This window comes from Rhea americana, unplaced genomic scaffold, assembly GCF_003343005.1.
Source record: "Rhea americana isolate MKP2758 unplaced genomic scaffold, rheAme1 scaffold_64, whole genome shotgun sequence".
Lineage (NCBI taxonomy): Eukaryota > Metazoa > Chordata > Aves > Rheiformes > Rheidae > Rhea > Rhea americana.
In genome coordinates this window covers 3,492,036-3,515,471 of record NW_028186801.1, presented here as the reverse complement: position 1 = coordinate 3,515,471, position 23,436 = coordinate 3,492,036, and the positions used below count along the sequence as shown (strand labels likewise).

Genomic DNA, 23,436 nt, shown 5'->3' with positions numbered 1-23,436 from the left:
TGCCTGCTGTTGAACTGTTAATTATAGGATAATATTTCCCAGTGCAGAACATTCCTTGGGATATGTGAGGAGGTGAATATGTAGTAACTTTGGTAGGCAAATCTCCTAACAGAGGCTGAGCTTCCATTATTAAAAATTAAAGCTCTATTACACTTGTGAAGGGGTATTACAATTGTGAAAATGAAGCAACTGGTTCAGAAATGTCTGCCTGCAACTGTAACTCTGAGGCATGCATCAAATGCACTAATTTCAAGAGATGCTAATGCCCTCTTGGGCACTGCTCACTATTTCACTATGAAAACATATACACAGGGAAAAGTACTTTAGTAGGAATCCTTATTCCAGTGTTTCTAAAAGTGAGCAGTCAAGAAAGGTAGGTAATAAGGATAGACTGGGAAAAGTCCAGAAGTGTTTGACCTTAAAAGCACATGGAAAGGTGATTGGTTTGATTGATTTCATTTTGAAAGTGGGCTCAGCTTCTAAAAGATTGAGAAGTACTGTCACAGGAAGATGTAATAATTACAGCAGATGTCAAACAGCAATGAACTACTGCACCCAAAATGCCTGACATGCTAGTAAACAGGTGTGCAGCCCATGCCTATCATTCTAAATTTTAAATTTTAAAGTTTCCTGGGTTTAAAAGAAAATTCTTTATTAATAAACCTGTCTCTATTTATTGTCTTCAATTCAAATGTCATTTAGCAACAGTTTGACCTAGATGAGCTGTTTCCAAGCTTTTCTATCAGCACACTTCATTTCAGGCCAGAACCCCACCTCTGGCTCATGACTATCTCATGAATGCTGCAGCCCCTTTATCTGGGAAACRCTAACCCCTTGATTATAAGACTCATGGAAGAATGACCACAAATGTCCAATTTCAGAGATAAACAACATAGCTGATATACCTTTCACTCTCAGTTGTCCATGTAAATACAGAGCTCTCTCTCTCACACACACACAAATGTCCATTCAGACAGATTATAATTCAGCTATTTTTCCTACAGTTTGTAAAAGAAGGAAGAAAGAGAAGCTTTTATTGTTATAGCTATTTCTATTTTTAAATACTCAGGAAGAATTCAGATACTTCAGAAGTGGGCCAGTTCCTAGACAGACCATACAAATAATTGTGTGAAGAATCATATYCAGTGCAACAGCTGCACGGTTTGATGTCTACATAAAACAGCATTCTGGCAAACACAGCTCCTATGATAGACTTGGAAGCAGACAAACCAATTTTCAAGGAAACAGCACGCCAAAACTATTAAATAATAGACATCATGTTGAAACTGGTCATTCAGTCCTCACTAGTTCAAATGTTCTTCCATACTGAAATGGCTTGGAAACCAAGCTGTACCAAGAATGCTATTTAGCATCAGTGACTAACATGAAAATAAAGACCGGAGCAATAAGAGAAAATGGAAGAATGTGATGTAGGATCAGAGTTGCCAAGTGTTGTTTGTTGTGGAAAACACTTGGAGCATGGCTCTGTCTATAAAATGGGCAATTTATGCACTTTTACGAGAAAGACATCAAACATTAAAATAGTTCTAGATTAACAGGACCCACTGAGAAGGCCGGAATTTGGATTCTAGGAATTCAATGCATAGATGAGTTCCATCCTACAACTGTTTTCACTAAGTGTGTAATATTAAAAAGAACAATCACTTCAAAAGAGTATCACCTGAATGCTGAGTGTTAGCTCCCCTCCTTGGTTTTCTAGTGCAAACACAGTAATTTCTGCCCAACGTAGAGAAGTGCAGCTGAGCACAAACCTAGACACAGATGCTAAAGGCAAAACCAACAAATTGTTATATCAAGCAGGTAATATTTCTACTCATTTGCTTTCTACTCGTTTTCTTACTTTGAGCATATAGCTACTTTCAGAAAAGTAGAATCAGAATTTACTGCTGAGTGTTCATATTCTCGTATTTTTAACAGAAAACAAAAGTCAAATCCTTGCATGACACAGCTGCATAGGACAGAGTAGGAAAAAAATGCAGAGTGTTGGGGGAAGGGGAGGCAATAGACTTTCATTGTGTTGCTCTGGACATGCAGGAAGAAAGACAAGATGCAAGGGATGTGGTTTATTTTGGCTGCAGCTTTATTAACTCAACTCCTCTGGGAACTACCATCAATAATTTGTACAGTACAGGTCGTCATTCTTTCCATAATCATTCCCACCTGCTGGAGAGCTGCAGTCCACCTCCCTTCTCCCATCACTCCTCCCCTCCCCATGCACACACCTCCACAGCTGGTCACCAGCCTGCTGCTGACCACCATAATCCCCCTAAACGAGGATAAAGGGGCTGGAAAAGGTGATTGTCTCTTTGCTGTTACAGACGCAATTCCTACCCTGGCTCAACTTCTTTCAGCTATACTTTTCTCTAATTCCTGGTCCAGTTCCAGTTTATCATACAATCCAGATCTTCAGGGAACAAATACCTGTATTGCACATCTGCCTTATGAAGGAGCCAGCAATTAATTCAGCAGCCTCCTCCACTCCTTTGCCCTGTTTCCCAGGGAGTTAACGGTTTTTATTTGCTGCTACGCATAAAGCCTTTACAAAACTCTGTGTATATGGACTCAACAAAGTGTCTGAAGCAGAAATAAATGTCTTTTATACAGAATGCTGATTATCATGCCATTTAAGGTTGCCATAACAATGTTACTTAGATCAATATTTGAAATTATCAATTTAAATAGCAAAGGAGCTGATTTTCTACACTGGTCAATATAAAAGTGAGAAGCATAGAGCAACCTAATTTCAGTAACTGTTATATATACATCAGATGATCTGTTGACCTTCCTTTCTTGACTTTGCTCTTTAGCTCTAAGAACGGGTATGCTACCAGCAAAAGGGGAGAACTGAGGGCTTGGAATCAGAGGGATAATGTGTTTCACAGGAGCCAGATTGCATCAAAATGGGGATGTGCCTATTAACTATCTGCACACACAGTCAGTCTATCTGGCTGCTCACACATGAAGTTTATACGAAACCGTGCATGTGCACGTGTATAACTGTTGCTCATCTTCCCTAGCAGAAAGCTGGACGCTCTATGCATGAGTCAGACTAGGAGAACGAAGGATGCATAATAGAAAAAGAGAAGAAAATGCAACAGGAATTAACACTCCCATCAGAAATCTGTTCTTTGATAAAATAACACAACATACTGTCAAAATCACACAAACAAAAGATGTTTCTGATATAACGCCAACCAATCAAGTTAAAGGCATAAAACCGTCAAAGGAAAATTCCATCTGATATCAAATACTAGGACTTGTATTACATCTTAGAAAGCAATCAGTGGTAATTTTAAACTTCTGGTCTTGTAAGATTTTTTTATTTGTTTTGGCAATGTATCTACATTTTCTACCAATTATCAGTGAATGTAGAAAAGGCTTTCTAGGATCTTTGGTGTAACAGATGTATTTGGTTGGAAATACTACCTTGTATATTTCTTAAGCCATTAAAATGCAGTCGTATGTCGTATGCAGTAGGTATGCTATCACTGCCATGCCATTTTGGACAAATCTCTTCCTTCTATGAACAGCAGCTAACACAGACCCTTTCCCCCTTTCATATTGATTCTCTTTTCACCTCTCTTATTAGTGCAATAACTGAATTAGAATAATTAAAATTATATCAGTTGAAGATGCAATGTAAGATGAGAAATGGATCTGTTCCCATGGACTTCAGAGAAAATGAGTTATAGGTATACATGATACTGGTTCTAGGAATGTATAATTAGGAGGACTTTTTTTTTTTTTTTTTTTTTTTGCACCCAACTGATAGTTAAAATCAACTGTATAAAGGCAAAGTCTGCATATCAAAATGGAACATATTTTCATCTGACTTTTTATACTCTTGAATGAATTCCCTTGAAAATGAAGTATATAATTGAAACAGAAATTATATATTTATTGCTCATAAAAATATATCATGCACAAGATGTTGAATGCTGAACTACTTAGAAAAAATCACTCCTTTGCAATTTCCACARTAAGTTCCATTATGTGATCTGATGGACCTTTTCTGGAACTGAGGACATTTGTCTCCACTCCCAAATGCAGAAGAGTGGAAATACGGTATTCTATCATTTTGCTGCATTTGGTCCAGGTCCATTAGGATTTTTTTCTAATGTTTTGGAAACATACAGACATGAAAACCAATGTCTGCCTGGCCCAGCAGGAGATAGTAAAATACTTCACAAACACCAGATGGGATTTTAACAGTGTTTGTAAAGCATAAAATGCTCCAAGCGTTCTCTGAGAACCTAAAACCAAACATGTTTCATCTCCATATACGCCTTTTTTCACCTAGTGAATTCTTCTAAATTTTCTATTAGATGATTGCCAATTTAAGAGACTTCTGATGTTTAAAAAGGCACCGAAAGGCAATCCCTTTAAAACTAATATTGATATTATAAAATACTGAGATGTCACCACTGTAAATCCTATGCAATTATAATAGTACGATTGCATGGTTTCAATGCTGGGARAAAACATTATGATATTTTTTATTTCATTCTTAAAATACTAATGGGTTTTAAGATATCATATTATGATTATGTTTTTAACTATCAGGTAACACTTTAAAYGCACACACACACACACAAAAAAACAGATTACCTATTCATCATCACTTTAAACAAAATAATAGTGAGTCCCTCCAGGATTAAGAATGATGCTGAATGGAAATTTTTACGAGATACAAGATGATTTACACTGAAATTGTTTGGTGGAGATGAACCATCTTCACTGAATTTCTCATTAAAAAAAAAAGAAATATTTCAAAAGTATTGAGAAAACTTATTTAGAGATCTTTCCAATTCATTTTTTTGTTTGATCRGTCTTACTTTCAAAGCTGTAACCTCAAAATGTAAGGCAGTTACAGCTGAAATATTACACAATGAAATTAGAATCACATATTTAGAAACTACCAAAACCAAAATTCATATCAAACCAATAGTTAAGTTCACAATCATTTTGAAATTTCAGCATATGAGCCTAACAAGGGATAGACAGAATAATCAAATTCTTGAAAGTTTTCCCAGGAAGAAAAACAATTCAGAAGTGTTTGAAACAATGAAGCTCATTTACATGTAATATAATTCTCTAGAAGGAAATTCTGTCTATCTGAAGGCAAGAAAAACTTGTAGCCTACTTATTTTCTTAAATCTAAACACTATTTAAATTCACTGACTATTTTAAAATAGATCATAGTGGAGTATTCTTATTTCTTTTACTAAACTTTTCTGCYTATAGGATAGTTGCACTTTCCTGAAGAAAAGGATACATGACTCATAAATAACTTGATAGTTTTCTGCCTCTGTCAAACTWAGAAGGTTTTCCAAGGTCAAACTTGTAGGTAGCATTAATACGGATAGGTGTGTGCTTTCCTGATCCAGGAGCCCTCATCTCCTTATTCAGCCTTATTCAGTAAGCTATAAAGTCAAACTTTTGGCTTTCCTTTTGACCCCTTTCCTGGGTTTAAGAAGAGGACTCTCTTAGCATGCCCTGCAGTAGGAGCCACAGCACTCTCCAGGGAAGTGAAAGCCAGGGCTGCAGAAAGCCTGGAGCCCTCAGTTCACACTTCCTGGATGMACAGTGGTATGCAAAGGGTCCAGTACGGCCGGTACTGTTTTAGAATGAAAGTGGCCAGGGCATGTTCTGACTGCACGTGCATGGTTGGCTTTGGGAGAAGGGCATTTCAGGACAAAGTTCCTAACTCCTGCAACCAGCCCAGTAAAGGGGACTCTTACCCAGCCCAGCGGGCACTTCTGCATTGGTCTAGGAACAACTTCAAGGACAACCAGGGTGGTGCACTAGCAATTTTAGACAGTGCTAGGTGTAAGTAATCCTTGAAAATAGCTTTTATGGCTTCTTCTTTAGGAATTATGTATCTTATTTCAAGATGGTTTCAGCAATCTGAATCTTGGTCTTTGGAGTTTTCTGTGGTAGAAGATGGGAGCTAAGTGCTGGCAACGTAAAATAGCTTAGCTTAGAGAGATTTAATTCCAGAAATGCCTATTGCCATCTGAAGGAACTTAGTGCAGTGCAGCATTATAGATATTTATGCAATAGGTTTACCAGATTCTCTCAGCTGTGATTTATATTTATCAATTTTAAAAAGACATCAAAAGAATCGTGGCCCCTAGAATATGTTCTTTCTAGTTGTGACTTTTGTATGACTTTATGCACAAAAGTGCAGACTGAAATAAAGCCACAAATGAATTATGCATGGTCATCTTTAAATCAGTAAAGTATTAAGTGCCTTTAAGTTTCCCTATCTGTATGCATTGTAGGCTAGATTTTCATATGGCAAAGTCTGTTATCCATATATCCATAAGTTTTTCACTAGCAAGTGCCACAACTGCATCCTGAAACAGCTTTATTTTGAGAAAACAAATGAATATTTGAGTGACTGAGGCACCAAAGAAAACTTACTGAATTCAGTGTGAACCTTTCCACCAACTTCAGTGGGATTTATATTAATAGTAAAACCATATTTGTATTAAGAAATGAAAGACTTCTGTAAAGAGTTGCATAAAACAAATACGCAGAAGCAAGGAGACAGGTAAGTCTTGACTTCTGKTTTGCTTTGTGAAAATCTCACACTGAAGGTTGTCCAAGACAGAGTGATTTCATCAGAGGTAGTGATGGTATAATCTTTTTGTTATGCTTTCTGTAAAGTAGCTTGTTGTATTCACTTAGCAGCTGATACTACTATAGCTACTGAAATACTATGAATTATTAATTGACGATTTTTATTCTCTTTTCCAGTGGTATATTTTTGCAGTTCCTGAGTGTTTTGTGCAAAGTACAGTTTGTGCTTTTTGGTTAAATATTTTTAAAACAGTAACACCGTCAAGATAAAGAAAAGCCAAAATAAATTCTACTCATGAATATTTTATTTTCACAAGTAATGTATATACATCACCTACACATTTGGCTGCATCCATTTACAGACAAAATCTGCCTTCATAGAAATTTATGTGCAAAAACAAGGGACAAACTTTAAAAGCTGGAACACTTTAGTAAAGGTCTTTTTACAAGAGTCCTATAATTTGAGTTCATCAATTCCACATGTGGCACTCCTCTGAAACCTACAGGAGTTTTGAGTGTACAGTGATGGAAGAATCAGGTCCTAAATATTCCTAGTGAGAAAGATGTAAACAGTCAGTGTTCCAAGGGAATTCACAAAATAAAACCTATCTCATTCTGCAGTTATATCCTAAAATACACCTCTGCAGAATTGTGGTCTTTTGTTACTTCTATTTCCTAGTGGCCTCACAGATTTCTTATCAGTAGTGCTCAATTTACAAGGTAAATTATGTTTAGGATTCCTTTGGTAAATGCCAACCCTCCAGACTAGGCCTGAAGTGTAAAGGTCAGGATAGGTTTTCTCAAGTTTATATTCATCAGCATCACAAGAAGCTACACAGCTGGAGCTCCATTAGCAATGCTATTGTGCAAGACTGACAATAATCCAAATCATTCTCACTAACTTGCTGGCTCCATAAAAAGAGAAAAGCAAATAAAACATATTGGCAAGGGCTATACCACCTCTGGAAGAGCTGTAAGCACTGTGTGTTCCAGCTCCTGTCTGCCTGCTGCCCACACATATGACTGTTTAAGGACAGGCTGCAAGCTGCTTGCTATGGCCTGCCTAGTGGTGCATCGATTTGTGTTTGTGCCTGCACTGGCTTGCTTTCTGTTTGAATTTATGCTTCAAGGTTCCTTAGTCTGTGCTTGAGAGCTTTCATGAACTAGGAGGGAGCCCACAGCTTTATAATCCCTGAGTCCTGTGGTCCTCAGAGTCCTTAGAGCTACCTTCATCAGACCACACTCATCCTTAGAGAATCAGCATAGAGATCCAGCAAACTTCAGCACACAGTGGAAGCAGACTAGAGGAGGTAAAGCATATGATTTTAGTGTGTGCTTTCACTTTATTGACAGCAATTGCCCTTAGAGTTGCCTACAAGGTAAGCAGTAGCCTCTGAATTTCAGTGGGAAATGGGAAGTTGTATCTTCCTTTGCCTCCTTTGAAAATGGCTATCTAAAGGTTACCTTTGATGCTATAAGAAAAAGAGTCAGATGGAGAGAATTTTTTGCCAAGCTTTCTTTCTTTTTTTTTTTTTTTTTTATTTTTATTTTTTTTTTTTTTTTTTTTTATTTTTTAGCCATGGATCTACACAATCAATTATTGGTACTGATGTGTATATGTTACCAGATACTGCTTTTCATATAACACAGCCTAATCAAGTTCCACATAATGACCTTATCCGTGTCTACTGCTTTCAACTGCACTAGGCTCCTGTTCCTGTCTTCTCTCTAATCCAAGTGAGAATATATGAGACTAAGTAAGTCCTGAATTATCTTCCTTTTAATGGACCTAAATGCTAGCTGCCATTTCTGTGTTTCAAAATTTACATCTGGAAACAATAATAAAGCCACTTTGCCCATAAGTAACTTTATCCATACTACTTAGAGCTTAAAGAACATTTTCTTTGTATTCCTATTTAAATAATTTGACCAAGAGATCTCTCAGACACTGGCTGATTCACCTTGTCTTGCTTAAAGGGCACAATGTACCCTTTCAACTTCCAAATGTGATCTTTCTGTCTCTTCTGAAAAGAAGTCTCCCTTTGAAGTTACTAAGGCAAGCCAGTGGTGTTGGTTCATCTGTCTGCTTTGTCTACTTCCAGAAGACCTATTATTTATAAACTGGAACACCTACTTGATGACCATAAAGGTACAAGTTACAGGCTTGCCTACAGTGCATTTCAGCAAACCTTCTCCCATGGTATTATTACAGCAGACAAACCTGACATGCAGAAGAAATCATTTAAAAAGAATTTATGCTTGTATAACAGCAGATACACTGAATATAAAAATGAAGTTAAATATAGATATAGATGCAATAGATTTTGTAGATTATAAATTGTATTTTTATGAATAGTGCATGCCTCTCSCAAGATTTTTTTAGATAGCATATGGTAGATTTTATTTTTTTAATTTTGTGATGGGATCAAATAAGCTAAAACTCAGATAGCACTGACAGGAGGGAAATCCTATTCATATTTAACTCACTTGTTGAAAATCCAGGCATTTGTATTAACATCATAATATGTTCTCCAGTATATTGGAATTATTCAAGGAAATAAAAATACGTGTAAATTTAAAGCCAAAGTCTATATTCCTTTTTCGGTTTTGGAAAGCAATTTCTGTTTGGTAGTGGCCTTTACTCTTCAAGTGTACCTGGGCTGTGCAGTACTAATGCAGCCACTCAGCTATTGACTGACTTGAGTTAGCTCAGCTTCGCGTCTGGCCTGAAAGATGTATCTGCTGTCCCAAAACCCACAGAGGTGTACCAGTATAGATACAGAGAAATATGTAAACAGCCCTATTCTGTGTCATGGCATATCCCTTGTGAGTTAAAAATTCCACTGACTTCAAGTAAAATGAGCAAAACAGTATAAACAGAAAGATTGGGTCCTACAGCTACGGAATTAGGATAACCATGGGAGGGAGTAAGTTCCTGAACTTACATTGGGCTCAATGTGCATTGACTCCTGTGCCCTTTCTAACTACCATCCCAGCTCAATAAGAATTTTTGTCCCAGAAAAAACAACCTCTTTCCCTTTAAATACTGGTCAACTCTTGAAACCTTACCCCTCAAACCCAAATATTATCTATGATGTGTCCCAAACTCAGGGATTAAGGATAGAGAAGTTTCTAATGTGTTGATGCTTTCAAAGCAGGTTGTTCGCCCCATTTCAAAGCAGGTTGCCCAGAGAGGTTGTGGAGTTGTCTTCTCTAGAGACATTCAAAACCTGCCTGGACACGATCCTGTGCAACATGCTCTAGGTGACCCTGCTTGAACGGGGAGGGGAGAGGGGGGACGATTAGACAATCTGTTGGACTAGACAACCTACAGAGGTCCCTTCCAACCTCAACCATTCTGTGATTAGTTTACCTACACGCAGTCTAGACTTTAAATATCTCCAAGTTTCAAGCAGTAAATGCTGTCTACTAACAGTACCTTAATAGGCTGAATGCAACTGAATTGAGCACAGCTACCTAATAAAAGCTATTTATAGTGGGTACTTACGAAGTAATCACATAGATGCAGCAAGTTCTAAAAATACCCACCTCATCTATATGTATCAAAAAAACTCTAACTACATCTGCATTCACCTTCCTTGGCAAAGCCTCAGTGACTTCTAAAACACTGAAGACAGAGATGGCTCAAAAACCTGAAGAAATACTGTCCAGTTTATGTGCACTACTATTATCATGCTTACTTAGGTATAAAAAGGCTAAAAAAGTTACAGATACATTATTATAACTAAAATTATTGTAATTAAATTACATCGTGCTACAAATTAAATGTAAGAGAAAAAGATAAATCAGAAATCACAGACAATAAAAACTTGTTTCTGTCTAGTATGTTCTTTCTAGGTCTGTCTGCTTTTCTGATATAACACTAATACTTCAGAATCTCTGGGCATTTCAAAGGTGAGTTTTATACAGTAGTTATATTTTAAAAGCTAGACCAAATCTATTTACATTTTTGTCCCAGAGTTTTACTGTTTAAAATAAGCTGCAATTTTTGTCTTCTCAATTTATTGTCTGGAGTATCTGCTGACTGTCCTGGACAAGGCCTCAGAGCAACACCAGCAGCCAGCAGAGGGAGCCCATGTTTTTATCTTGGCGTTGTCTTACCGAAATCAGTACAAAACAAGATGAAGAGACATGTAAAAAACAGTATTAAATGTACAGAGCCTGTACATATAAACTCAAGTGTTGATAAGAGATGGTAGCCAAGTTACTTTTTAATTTCCAAGCATAAATCTCTTTCTCCTGTGTCTGTGTGCTTTTGGCAAAGTAATAAATAAAATCTACACCTTCCAGTAATGATCAGTAAAAATGATTTGGTGCGAACACACAAACGTATGGGAATCCATTCAACTTCTTTGCAGATCAACTTGTAGATACGGTTGGAATCTTTTAATTAATCCTTGACCTCACATGCTTTTTCCTCTGTCACTAAATTTTCAGAACTCAAAATGATGTCTTCATCCACTGCTTTATCTTCTTTACTTCACACAATACTTTAGGCTCCAGCATTACAAACATGTACATATACTTAATTTGTCCACAATAACAGTCCCAAAGAAGTTGACCAACATAAAAACAATACTTAAATACTACAGATTATCTGTGACTTTTCTAAAGAGTAGTTTGTCATTTAAATGTCTTTCTATAATCTAATTATTTTTCAAATAACTGTCATAACTCCAGTTACTCTCTGTCTGAAAGTATTATTAAAAGACACCATATTTCCCCTGTGTTATAAGTATGTTTTTTACAGAAATTCCTCTGAACAGTWGCAATTCACCTGGACAAAATTCTAAATTTGTTCTTACTTTGGCCAAGTACTGAAGTCTCTACTTCAGATGGAAAGAACAGCCTTGCACACTAGATGCAATCAAACTACCACAAAAGCCTCTATTATTTGGACAGATTGCAGTAAATCTGCTGGCAGCTATTGAACCACAGTGATATTAAGAGTTGAAATAACCTAGACAATCTCAACAGACTAGCCCAAACTTATATTCCTCAAAATAATTCAATGATAAAATGAATTTAATGTTGCATTTGATGGTGCCTCTTGGACATATATTCTCAAGAAATACAAACTGAGCACTCTTACTGCATGGAAAAAAGTTCTCTGAAGAAATGCAGTGGGAAGAACTTTGCTGACATACTGCTAGACAACTGTAAAACTGGAGTAAATTCTACACATTAAACCTCTTAAGTAAAGTATACCACAAATAAACATTTTTATCACCACAGTAATTCTGAACTTAGGATAAAGTTTTCAAAACAGTTTATTTAGTCTAACTTTGCATACTGCTTTTAAATTGTTCTCAATTTGTAATTCAATTGTCCAARTTTGGGACAGCAAAGAATATCTGTGCCTCAAATTTAACAGTTATGTCTTGAAAATGCAAATAAAGAGAAATATCCCATTCCGAAGATTTCTGAGTAAAATGAGCATAACTAAACAGTAGTATTTGTTTCAAATTCACCTGAAGATAATACTGTCCGGGCCTAAAAAGTGGACTAAAATGCTAATGTCTACATATATATGTATCCTTAGGCATAGTCTGGCAACTTATCCTAAAACTTTGGCACTGATAGAAAGGCAGATTTTACTCTCTGTTACAAATGAGTTGAGCTGCAAGTTGTTGACACAGCATAAAATTGGAAGCAAAGCAAGAGAACAGCTGAATTCTTCACAAGTAATCCACAAGCAAAACAGCATCCCTTACAAAGTCTTCATCTCTCCATCAATCATTTCAATCRTGTTCAGTTCCCAAGTTCAAAGAAAGAGTTCCTAGAATCACTACCTAAGAGACCTGACACTTCTTTCCATAACATTTTCTAAAATTCTGCATTAATCATTATTACACTTTAAATGCGTATCTGTTCTACAAATGAACATGTGGTCCCTGCAAAGTAAAACCAATAATGATTATGAGAGTGAAAAGCTAAAAAAAATTGCTTTTGACTTAGTGCTTTTGAAATCCATTCCAAGTGGTCAAACTTAAAGTAATTATTTTTCAATATAAAGCATTGCTTTCTCCTTTTTGTCATTTTCTTCCTCTCAGAATATTCCAATCTTCATCTGTTTTTACCATAGTTCACATAATTATTTTAGAGAAAAATTTAACTTCACCAAATGCTACTTTCTATACTGTTGCTGCTTCTCCTGACACATTCCAAGTGGTGTTAGACCAAAATGATTTASTTTCAATCTTCTGTTTCACCTATCTCAGGGCTCATATATGCAAAATAAGCCAACTGCAGACCAAAAATGTACATTAACATAATACTAAGTCTGGGGTTTTCATATTAGCTTTTGTTTGCCACAGTTTCCTCTTTCCTGCACATAACTTTCCAGGGTTCTGCTCCGGTGTAACAGCAACTCTAATCATAATCAATGCAAAGATACTTTTGCTTTGCAAACTTAACTATCCACATATACATAAAATATATATAAAATAACTAATATAGCAGGAGTCTAACTTAGGTGCTTTGAACCACAGCTGGAGGAGTCTTTTAATCAGCTTCAGAGAGATGCCTGGGTGATTAAATTTGGGTGGTATGAACACACTCTCCTCATCTCCTACTGTCTTCGTTAATTACTGAAGAAAAGTAGCCAAATCATCAGAAGAAAGGCCTGTGTTATTAACAGAAATAGATCCACTGGCTTCGATGAAGACATAGTGATTTTGTATTCCTGAGAATCTCACTTTTTTAGCTACTATACCAAAATGAACCTTACTCTGGATTTACAAGAGTTTAACTGTTGAACCAGGCCTATAAATTATACATTTGAACTTTTCAAACATGCTTTTAAAAAAGCAAGTCCAGCAGCAACCATGTGTTCAGAAATATTTCAGTTCTAATGACAGCAACTTCTTAATATAKTCAAACCAGCTAGCATAGACAACTGCATTAGCCATATAAAAGGTTCTAAGGTTCCCTGTGTGATCCACAAACAGAAACAGGCTTTTCCCAGCTTAGAGGCAAGGGCCAACAAGTGTCTTCTGCAGGTACCTCTTTCTTTTCAATAACAGATGAAGCTAAATGATGTATTGTTCCCCGGTTCTGTCCAAAAAAAAAAAAAAAAATACATGACATGGGTCTATGCTAACACTCCTTTTAAGGTGGGGTTTATAAATATAAAACTCTCAAATAAGTTGCCTGCCTTGAAGACAAACACACCCCAAAATAGCCGGGCTTTCCCGAAAGTCAGCTAACCAGCCTTGCCAAGGAGTAGAAGGAAAGCAACCTGATGCATGTTATAAACACGTTTATGTTATATAAGGTCCTGTTTCTGACATTCAATCCAGAAATGTATCTTTATATCTTTCAAAAGCATTTAATGTAAATACAGAGGAATTCACAGGCTATTAACACTATCAGGGCAGCATTTGTAGAAGGAAGGGCATAGGAACTTGGAAGTTGGGTGTTTCATAGATTCAGCTGGCTGAGTCTACTGCAGATACCAAGGCTTCTTGCAACTCTGCCTCCTGCAAACTCTTTGTGAGCCACGTTCCCTTCTCTTCTCTTTAAAGACCTCCCTGTGATTCCTCTACTCTGAATCTCCTTCTCCACAGAAGTGTGTCCTCACTCTCTTTTTTCAAATACCAAGGTTCCTCCAGCCACTCACTCTCATCTTCCTGTAAATATCTGCATTGCAATCACTCCTCCTTTGCTCCATACTGTTATCAGTGAGGCTCCTTCTGTCTTCAGCTCCTCAGTGGTTGTAGGCATCACCTTCCTTTTTGCCCACATTCCCACCTTCTGGTCCTTCCAGGTGTTCGTGCATCTTCTGAGCTTCCAACTCTGTGACAGTCCCTTTTCTTCACCTACAGCAGGGTAGGTGAATGATCGCCAGCCATGCAGAAGAAACAAGATTTCTTGTATATTATGTAAATGTTCTCCAGAGCATTACACCAGAGCATTAGTAGGCTCTGATGGAAGCTTTGTGCATGTGTTGAGGGTCACAGACCTCCAGTTTTTTCCTTCCTTCCCTTTGTGCCATTTTGCATTAGTATGGAACTGCATCAACTTAAAGAGTCAATAGAGTAATGGTTTACGTACCCTGAAGAGAGGAAAAAAGCAGATGAGCCACAGAAACATGGACACTTTAACATGTACTCTGATTAAGTATTGAAAAGTTTTGATGATTATTTTTGCACTGAATGATATCCAAGGAGTTTATTAAAACCTCTTAAAAATAAAATACCATTGGATATTTCCTGTTTGATTGTTCCAAAGTTCTAGCCATGAATAGCAAAAGCATTTCTATCTGAATAGTAGTAACCCCAGGATGTAAGAGATATCTAAAATTCTTTGGTCCTACTCACTAGCAAAACATTCTTTACTTTCCTCTGTCCAAAGAAATCTGTTTTTTTCATGCTTACACCTCAGAAATCAAATACAATTCTAGGGTAGTATTTACAGGAAAAAAAGGATATTATATCACATCTAAAATCTTCCAACAAATCGTTACAATTAGGTGCCTCTTTCATAGATACAGCTTTCCATTCATAGGGCAATTGATCTTAAAATGACTAAAGCAAAATCCTATTATAATCATCAAAAAAGAAAAAAAGAAAAAAATGTATTATTGGGACCTCCTTCAAACAACTACGAAACAAAGTAATCACTCATCATACAGTACCATGCAAATACACTTCAAAAAACACAGAAACCCCAGGGTGTTTGCTACACAGACACAGTGAGAGGAGGAAGGACAAAAAGAACGGGACAGAATGCTGCTAAGTGAAGAAATGACTTCATATCTGCACATGGTATGTATCAAATATTGTCTTTTACCCAGATAAGAGCGTCAATCACGACAGCATGTAGAGGACCCAGAAATACATTATACATCTACACACACACACACAAATATTCAAAGGTTTTATGTTTTAAAAGTATTAAGGAGAAAAACAAGACAGTAACCTTTGTGAACCAGAGTTAGCTTCCTCATAAATGTGGAAGTCTTGGCTTTCCATTGCACTGAATTTTTGTTGCATTAAGCGAATAATGCTTTGGGATCTTCCACACAGTCCCACTGACAAGCACCCCAGAATGTAGCACTTTCTAGACTCATGAGTATGCTGGAATGCAATTTTTTAAATGTTTGGCTCAGGCACCTGCCATTATATGGAACAACTGGCTATTGATCCCTTTGGTGGGGCGAGAAGGAAGAGTCCAGAAACTGTACAGTTCAAGAAACAGTCAAAGTGATTCATTCGCGGCAACATATCCTTCGAAAATTCACCCTTTTTTCAGTCTTTTCTGGACAAGATTTGAGCCTACCTGGCATTTGGGTTCAAATCTACTATGTGTTTTTCTGTACATGTAGAAACAGGACAAATCAGCTCATTCAGACACCTGTTGAAATGATTTACTGACAATTGGACAGCAGAGCTAAGAATACAATGTAAACACCTGGCTAGAAGTTGGATACAGATGATTTGGCCTGCCTTGCGGCCATACTCCCCTGTCTCACAGTTCTTTGGAAACAGTATTGTTGCTTTAGATAGGATTGTTTAGCGCTGCAAGTGAGACAGACTTTGAAGGTACAGTTATATATATCTTAAGAAAAAAAAAAAAAAAAAAAAAAAAAAAAAAAAAAAAAAAAAAAAAAAAAAAAAAAAAAAAAGATGAGCCAAAAGGCAAAAGCTTGTCTGTTTTCAAATACTAGTTTTTCTGACAAAAGGTATTATTCCCTCCTACCACTTAAACTCTCAGTGTTCTTCATATACCTTTACACATAGCTTACATAGCTTCCTCATTTATGCCTTTGGCTTCATGTGATATACAGACATGCAGGGATAAGGTAACAGAATAGTAAATGTTAGAGTTAGAAAAGCATCATTTGAAATACTGTTTAAAGCATGTAGTTCCAATGTTAGTGAAATATCCACTTAATACTTTTGCAGTCTGCCTGTAATTCCCTAAATGATGTCACATCCACCTCAATTCAATAAGTTTTCTTAATATAACTTATTTCCACATCTTCAGTCTAACACATTTTTTATTTCCCAAACAGAAAATTACTTAATGATCAGCTTTCACCTTCCCTCCAAACAAACATTCAGTAAATCTACATCCTAGGTATTTCCATTTTTATCTTGCTTCCCTCCCCAGTGTGTAGCTATTAAAATAAGCCTGAGTAAATCTGACTTTTCCACTAATGTTTCATCCTTCACTATCAGGTATTTTCAGAGTGAAAATAATGTTAATGTCAGAATATAATAACTATCTTCAAAATTATAATGATGGGTGAACTGGTCACTGTATGAATAGTAACAACAACAATAATGTTTTTCCATTTTTTATTTTCCTCCTGTCAACAACTTAATTGCTGAAGAACTTTTCAGGTAAACCCAAGTAAATTTCACCTGCCAAATGTCTCATCTTGCTCCCAGCATCACACGATCAGGGAACATTAGGGAAGACTGCAGCTAGGTGGCAGTGTGCCAAATAAATAAATCAATTTAAAAAGACAATTTCTTAAAAAGTGGCTCTTAAATAGCATGAAAACCTAATTAAAAACATTTTAATGTCACGTAACCCACAAAGTTACTGTGAATGGTATGCTGTGGCCATGTGGTAAATTGTGACAGGGTAATTAAGACTCCTGCACTTCTTTCTGATTCTAGGAGTGATTTATCCCTAATCACTCAACATTTCTAGTACCAGCATTTATTAACATAAAACAGAAATAGTGATATTTGCTTTGGTCTTAAGAACACTGTAGGCTTAATGAAGTGTTATAAATACATGTATTAGTTTAAGATCCTCACTGAAACATGCTAGATACATGATGTAAAAGGATGTATACATAAACAGACAGATAAATAAGGCATCATATACACATATACTTATGCTATATATACAAAAATCCTACCTAGTGATAAACCTTAAAAGGCATACACAGTCCCCCAGCACTAGCCAGAATAAAAGGACTAAACAGATGTCCAGCAAAGAAAAAAGCATCCTTCTGTACTTGCAACTGGGGATTTGCAGTACTGCTCTGCAGCACCCCARCCTAAGGACTAGTGGAGCTCCACACTTACCTAAAGCATCCTTCCAGCCTAGTGGCTTGGACATATCCAATGAAGAATTTGTTTCCCCAATGAGCAGAAAAAGAACTACCACCCTGCACAGGAGCTTCATTTTCTCTCCAGCCTAACCACAAGGTTGCACTGCCTTCTAGGTACTTACTCACCATCTGTAGACAGGAAAGGGAGAAACAAGATACATTCAGCTGTAAACTACCTTGTCTTTCCCTGCTGTGCTTTTTACTTTGGCACAGTATTGGACATGCTTTAATGCAGTAATAGCTGCTTATTTTGGTACTGTAGGATCTGTTACCATTTCTGCTTTAAACTCCATTTTGGCCGGGGCAACTGGCTGCTCATTTCAGGATGCAACATAAATTTCCATTCTCAAGTGTTTTAGCCATACCTTTTTTTAACCAATTAATCCAGTTAAGCTTATAAAAAAGGAATAGTGGCAAATATTTTGGATGCTCAATTTTCTTTTTACAGTTCTGTATCTTAAAATCAGCTTTCACATTAAGTCTAAAATCTGACATGCTGTAATTTCCAATCTGCTTAAAAGATACAGGTTTAACATATGACTAATATGTGTTCTTGTTATAACAGTCGGTATGTTTTTCGAGTGCTTGTACTTAACATATAATTCTTTTTGTTTATTAGTATGCAGTGCTTTATGAACTTGTCTTTTATTCTGATAAATCTTAGACCAGAGATTCATCACATTACACATCACCTTCCAAGCAAGGTGCCTGAACATCACATTTAACATGTTCCTAGATAGAAAGAAACACAAGAGAGCTATGCTGAAACCAGAAAGGGTTTTGCTTCCTTTCTTGATGAAAGCCAAAGTCTGTTGGAGTCTGTAGCACAGATGCCACTCCCAGTGACATCAACATTATGTTGAGATGTCAGAGCCTGCAGAAAACCTTACATCCCTGATCGCCTTTTGGAACATCAACAGCACCTCCCAGAGACATTACCAGACTAACAGATGCTTTTCCTTTTCTCTTTACAGGGAACCAGAGAACTGTGAGAAACATGAAAAGAAAATAACTGTAAAGCCTAATTTAAATCTGCAAAGGTAGGAATTATCAAATATCCATTCCTATCACATCCTTCTTTTAATCTAGTTGTCTTTTCAAAAAAAATGCATTAAGTAAAATTAAATAAAGGCACATTTAATATTTCAAAGAAAGTCGCTAGCTGAACAAACACATTCATGCAAAATAAACAAGTTCAGAGGAGGATCTTTAGTTAAACCCTTACAACTAAGTAATCTATGACTGCCTAACTTAAGATATCTTGCACAATGCTGATTAAATCTTCAACAGAAAATGAACAGGGCAAACAGCATACACTATGCCCTCTAGAACAAACAGAAAGTTTGTGTAATGGCTTCAGGTTGTATAAATACATTTCACTACAGTTATAGAAAAATATTTAGAAAAATATAGAAACATATTGATTAACTAAAATTATTCTAGTGTCTTTTGGCAAAGCATGTTAACGACTCCAATGTCGTATCTAAAAGAAACTATTTTGTGCTAAAACAAAGTAAAATATTTGCAATTTATCAAACCATTAGCATGTACCTATTCAGCACTRCATGCAACTTCTTAAAAAGCAAATAATTCAGTGAAAAAGTATTGCTGTTAAACAGTGGTATTAGGAGTAAGCCAGAGGGTTTTGACAGAATGGGCCTCCTGGACACRTAGCACAGTATATAAAAAAAAMMYCTGTGTCCTGTAGAATTTTCTCACCAACCATTTTTTCATGACAATCTATGCTTTTAAGTATTGTATTTATTAGCTCAGAATAAGCTGCTGCTTGTGGAAAGCAACCCCATGGGCCTGGATTTACAAAATATTCTAGCCTGTCTAACCAGCAAGGCAGCCGATTCCCTTCTTTATCAATGAAGCACTTGGGCTCCACTGCGACATCCTTTTGTGGCTGAGACTGCATCAAATGATGGACCTGAAGTGAGAATAGGGATTATAAAGAGAGTAGTATATAAAAGGATGTATTTTACCAAGCTTTCATTAGGCTGTCATTTCAGACTTAATTGCAAATTAGGAGACAACTGTAAATTCAGACAGCAGCAATCTTTAACTCTCTGGTGCACACCTAGTAGCCTGGTCATCAGTTTAAACAGGAATTGGGCTGAGGCTTGGTTATTAAACTGGTAGCTAGAGTCAGGTCTAAGGCTTGTACTCAGGGCAAAATTTGTTTGCACTGGGAACCGAGGGGAGAAAAAAAAGTTTTTTAAAATTGCCATCCTCACCTTTCCCTCACCAATGGTTTTAGTGTCCTTAGTTACAGAAGAGCCTCACGAAGGCCTCTTCCCACATTCACCACAACCTAAAGAGGAAACTTCTGTCGAGAAGCTGGGTGAGGCACGGCAGCTAAAGAACTGGTGGGAAGGAACCGGCATCACCGTCCGGCTCCTACCTCCGTTTCAGCGCCGAAGCGCACCCAAGCGGCAATCCCACCCGGCCAGGCGCCGCGGAGACACCTCCGACCGCCTCGGACACCCGCCTCCCGCCTCCCTCCCCGCCAACGGCCACCGGGGACGGCGCGCCCCCTCCCCCCACACCGCCCACCTCCCCGCGCCAACCGACGCTCCAAATTCAAACGGGCGGCGCGGGGGGCGGGGGGGGAGGGCGGCGAGGGGACGCTGCCTGCTGCCCGTCCCGCCGCCGTCCCGAGGCGTCCCCGGCCCCGAGGGGCCGCCGGCCCGGCAGGCGGGAGGCAGGGAAGGAGGGAGGCAGGGAGGGCGCGGAGGCGGGAAGTCTCCCCGCCCGCCGGGCCCGCGGCCGCCCCCGCCCGCCCGCTCGCTCGCTCGCTCGCTCGGCGGCGCGGGCAGGGCCCGCCGCGCTGCGGCGGGCAAGGCTGGGGCGGCGTCAGCGGGCGCGCGGTGCCGGCTCCAGGGCTTTAAAGCAGCGTGTAAGCTGAGATGCTACCACAGACAGCGGCGCGGCGGCGGCGGCCGCAGCAGCTCCCCGAGCCGAGCCGGGCGCCCGCCTTTAGCCCCCGCCGCGCCGCGGGGCGTGCGAGCGGCCGCCCCGCGGCTCCAGGCACCCCCAGGGCCCCATGGAGACGTCCCGCGCTGCCGGCGCCTTCCTCCTCCTCCTCGTCCTCCTCCTCCTCTGCCCGCGGCGGGGGGCGCGGGGCGGCGCGCAGCGCCCGCGGGGCTGCCCGGCGCCGTGCCGCTGCGAGCCGGAGGGCGTCCTGCTCCGCGTCGACTGCTCCGACCTGGGGCTCACGGCGGTACCCGCCAACCTCAGCGCCTTCACCGCCTACCTGTAAGTGGGGGCGCCCGGGGAGGGGGCAGCGCGGCGGGACGGGGACGGGCCCGGCCCCCGGCGGTGACAGCGGCCGGGCGGGGCCGGCGCCATGCGGCAGCGCCGCTTAGAAAACACCCGGCTTCAAATAAGTTCCTGATCGCTTTTTAATCAGCGGGCGGGTTGTAAAGCGTTTACGGGTGTCTGGCCGCGCCGGCGCCCGGTGCGGTGCCGGGAGGATGTCTGTGTGATGTGCCGTTTAGAGGGTAATTAAAAGCGGTTGCAACAGCAGAGCCTTGATTAGATCTGCAGGGACGTTATCTTCACCTTTACTTCCCGGGACAGGGCTTTGAACTGCGGCTGCTGATGATTTAATCTTTAACAGATCTCCCCGCGGGTGGAGGAAAGGCGATAAATAAGGCGAGCCCGCAGGAGGAGGCCGTGCGGGGCCGGCGCACAGGTGGCGGTGGCCCGCGCCGCAGCCCGAGCCTCCCGCCTTTTCTTTTCTTCRCCGATTTAACGCACTTCTTGGTAGTTACATGCCCCATAACTTGTTAATTTAATCCTTGCCCTGCATATCCAGCCTATGTTGTATCAGTTTCTGAACGTGTCTGTCCGTCCATGCGTTTGGACATGCCGTTGGCATGCTTGCTGCTATGGTTACTGTAAAGATGCTTTCAAGGGATTGCGTGTTTGTGGTACCAGAGTGGTAATTCTGAACTCAATTCTCCCTTAATACCGTACTTCAAAGAAGGACATAAGGAAACTTATGTCTAAGGAAGTGGACGAAGCTAAACTAGAAACAGCCTTCCTAAGAGAAGAACGTGCCAATACAGACAAGGTAGAAATGTAGTGCGACCAATAAAATGCAAGTATGCATTAGGAGAGAGCTTAGGTCAGTAAAAATTGCATTGGTTTAGAAAGACAATACACAACTGAAAAACTTTTTAAAATACTGTAAAAATTATTTTAAAGTAGAGCAGAGTTTTGGCCATGCACAATACAGACACAGACTTTAAGACATACGTGAAATTTGCCACTGGTTTCAGAAGCCGCAGGTGAGGATTTGGGGTGTGAGGAAGACACTTGTGGTGCTTCAGAGAGTCATAACCAGAAAAATAGGTAATGAAGTTATAAGCGTAGACTTAAAATGTATTTAACCTATGTCAAGAAGTCAGTGCCCCAAATACATGATATCTTGGAGGAATGCTAAACTGGAAAACGTTTTGGGGGCCAGAAGTTTAACTGTTCTATGAAGAAAGAGAACATAAATGTGTATGATGATGCCAAAATACCGCTGCTGTGGACTTCTGCTGCTTAAAAGCTACGTATCTCCATCTGCCTGCTCTACAGTAGGGTGGTGGTCTGGTCCACGTTTTTGTTTTTAAACCCTCTTCTTCTTTAGCGTGGGAATGTCTTTTTCTTGTGAAGAATTCAGTGCTGTTCAACAGCATACACCCTGAAGTGTAAAAATTCTCCTGCAGGATAGGACTTTTAAAGGTCCAATGCTGTATATGTGCAGTATTCCAGTCAAGTGTGTAAAAGACTGATGCGTACACATAGGCAACTACATTTACCCTTTTCCAAATGTACCAGGCTGTTGTCTTTGGATTGATTAATTATTGCCTACTTATGCAGAGCTGTAGCTCTCCATGCCCTCCTTCCATAAAGAACTGTCAAGTCTCATTTTCTTTAGATGGTTAAGTAAGCTTTAAAACATGCCAGCTTGTTAGAGGTGTTTTCCTCCTTGAGCAAGATAGTGGCCAATCAGATGCTTTCTGATACAGATATTTTTCCATATATATTTTTTTTTTCAGCAGAACAAAAATGTCTTTTTCCACAACGACAATTCTTACTTCGGAACAAGCAGGAAGTTAAGACTGTGTGCTCGTGTTAGCTCCCTTTCCATCAAAAAAAAAAAATCTCTAGTACAATCTCTTCTTGTATAGTGTACACTTCTGGCCAGTAAGTTTGTGACACTGCCTTTTTTCTATGTGTCTGTCATTCTTATCATATCTGGACAGTTTWACATAGAGTAAAGAAAGATAAGTGATTTCTTGGTGTGCACTAGAAATCATATGAGAAAATTAAGTGAAAAGTCAGTTCAAGTTTGTTTTGTTTTGGAACAGATGCAGGTAGTAGACCATGATATGTTATGGTGAACTGAATTCTGTGTGTTTTGTATGATAGTGCTCCTGCAGTAGAGCTAAATGAAATCTACAGATGGACTTGTTACACATTTCTGTATTCCCATTTAAATTCCCAGACAGCAATTCTTCCTTCCCCATCAAAAATCTTTTTTATTTATATTTAAATATATGCCATGGTGAACTATTAGACTTTCTAAGAAAAATAGAAAAGAGAATCCAGGAGTTTCCTTCTATTCCTTTTTTTCTTCATTTACTTTTAAACTGAATAACATACTCTGTGTGTGTAGTTCCTATTGACATTAATGTGAATTCCTTGTGTTGATGAAGGGCAGCATTAGCTCTCTG

At 39.0% G+C, this 23,436-nt stretch overlaps 1 protein-coding gene across 4 annotated transcripts in view; it reads left to right on the top strand.

The window, feature by feature from the left end:
• The first annotated feature begins 20,697 nt into the window (after positions 1 to 20,697).
• The window catches only part of LGR5 (leucine rich repeat containing G protein-coupled receptor 5), a 94,615-nt gene continuing 91,876 nt past the window's right edge, over positions 20,698 to 23,436 (top strand). For all 4 annotated transcript variants that reach the window (XM_085320490.1, XM_085320489.1, XM_085320488.1 and 1 more), the window contains exon 1: positions 20,698 to 20,962. In XM_085320490.1, the coding sequence (XP_085176616.1) occupies positions 20,751 to 20,962 (212 nt within the window). In that variant the 5' untranslated portion in view covers positions 20,698 to 20,750. The remainder of the gene's footprint in view (positions 20,963 to 23,436) is intronic.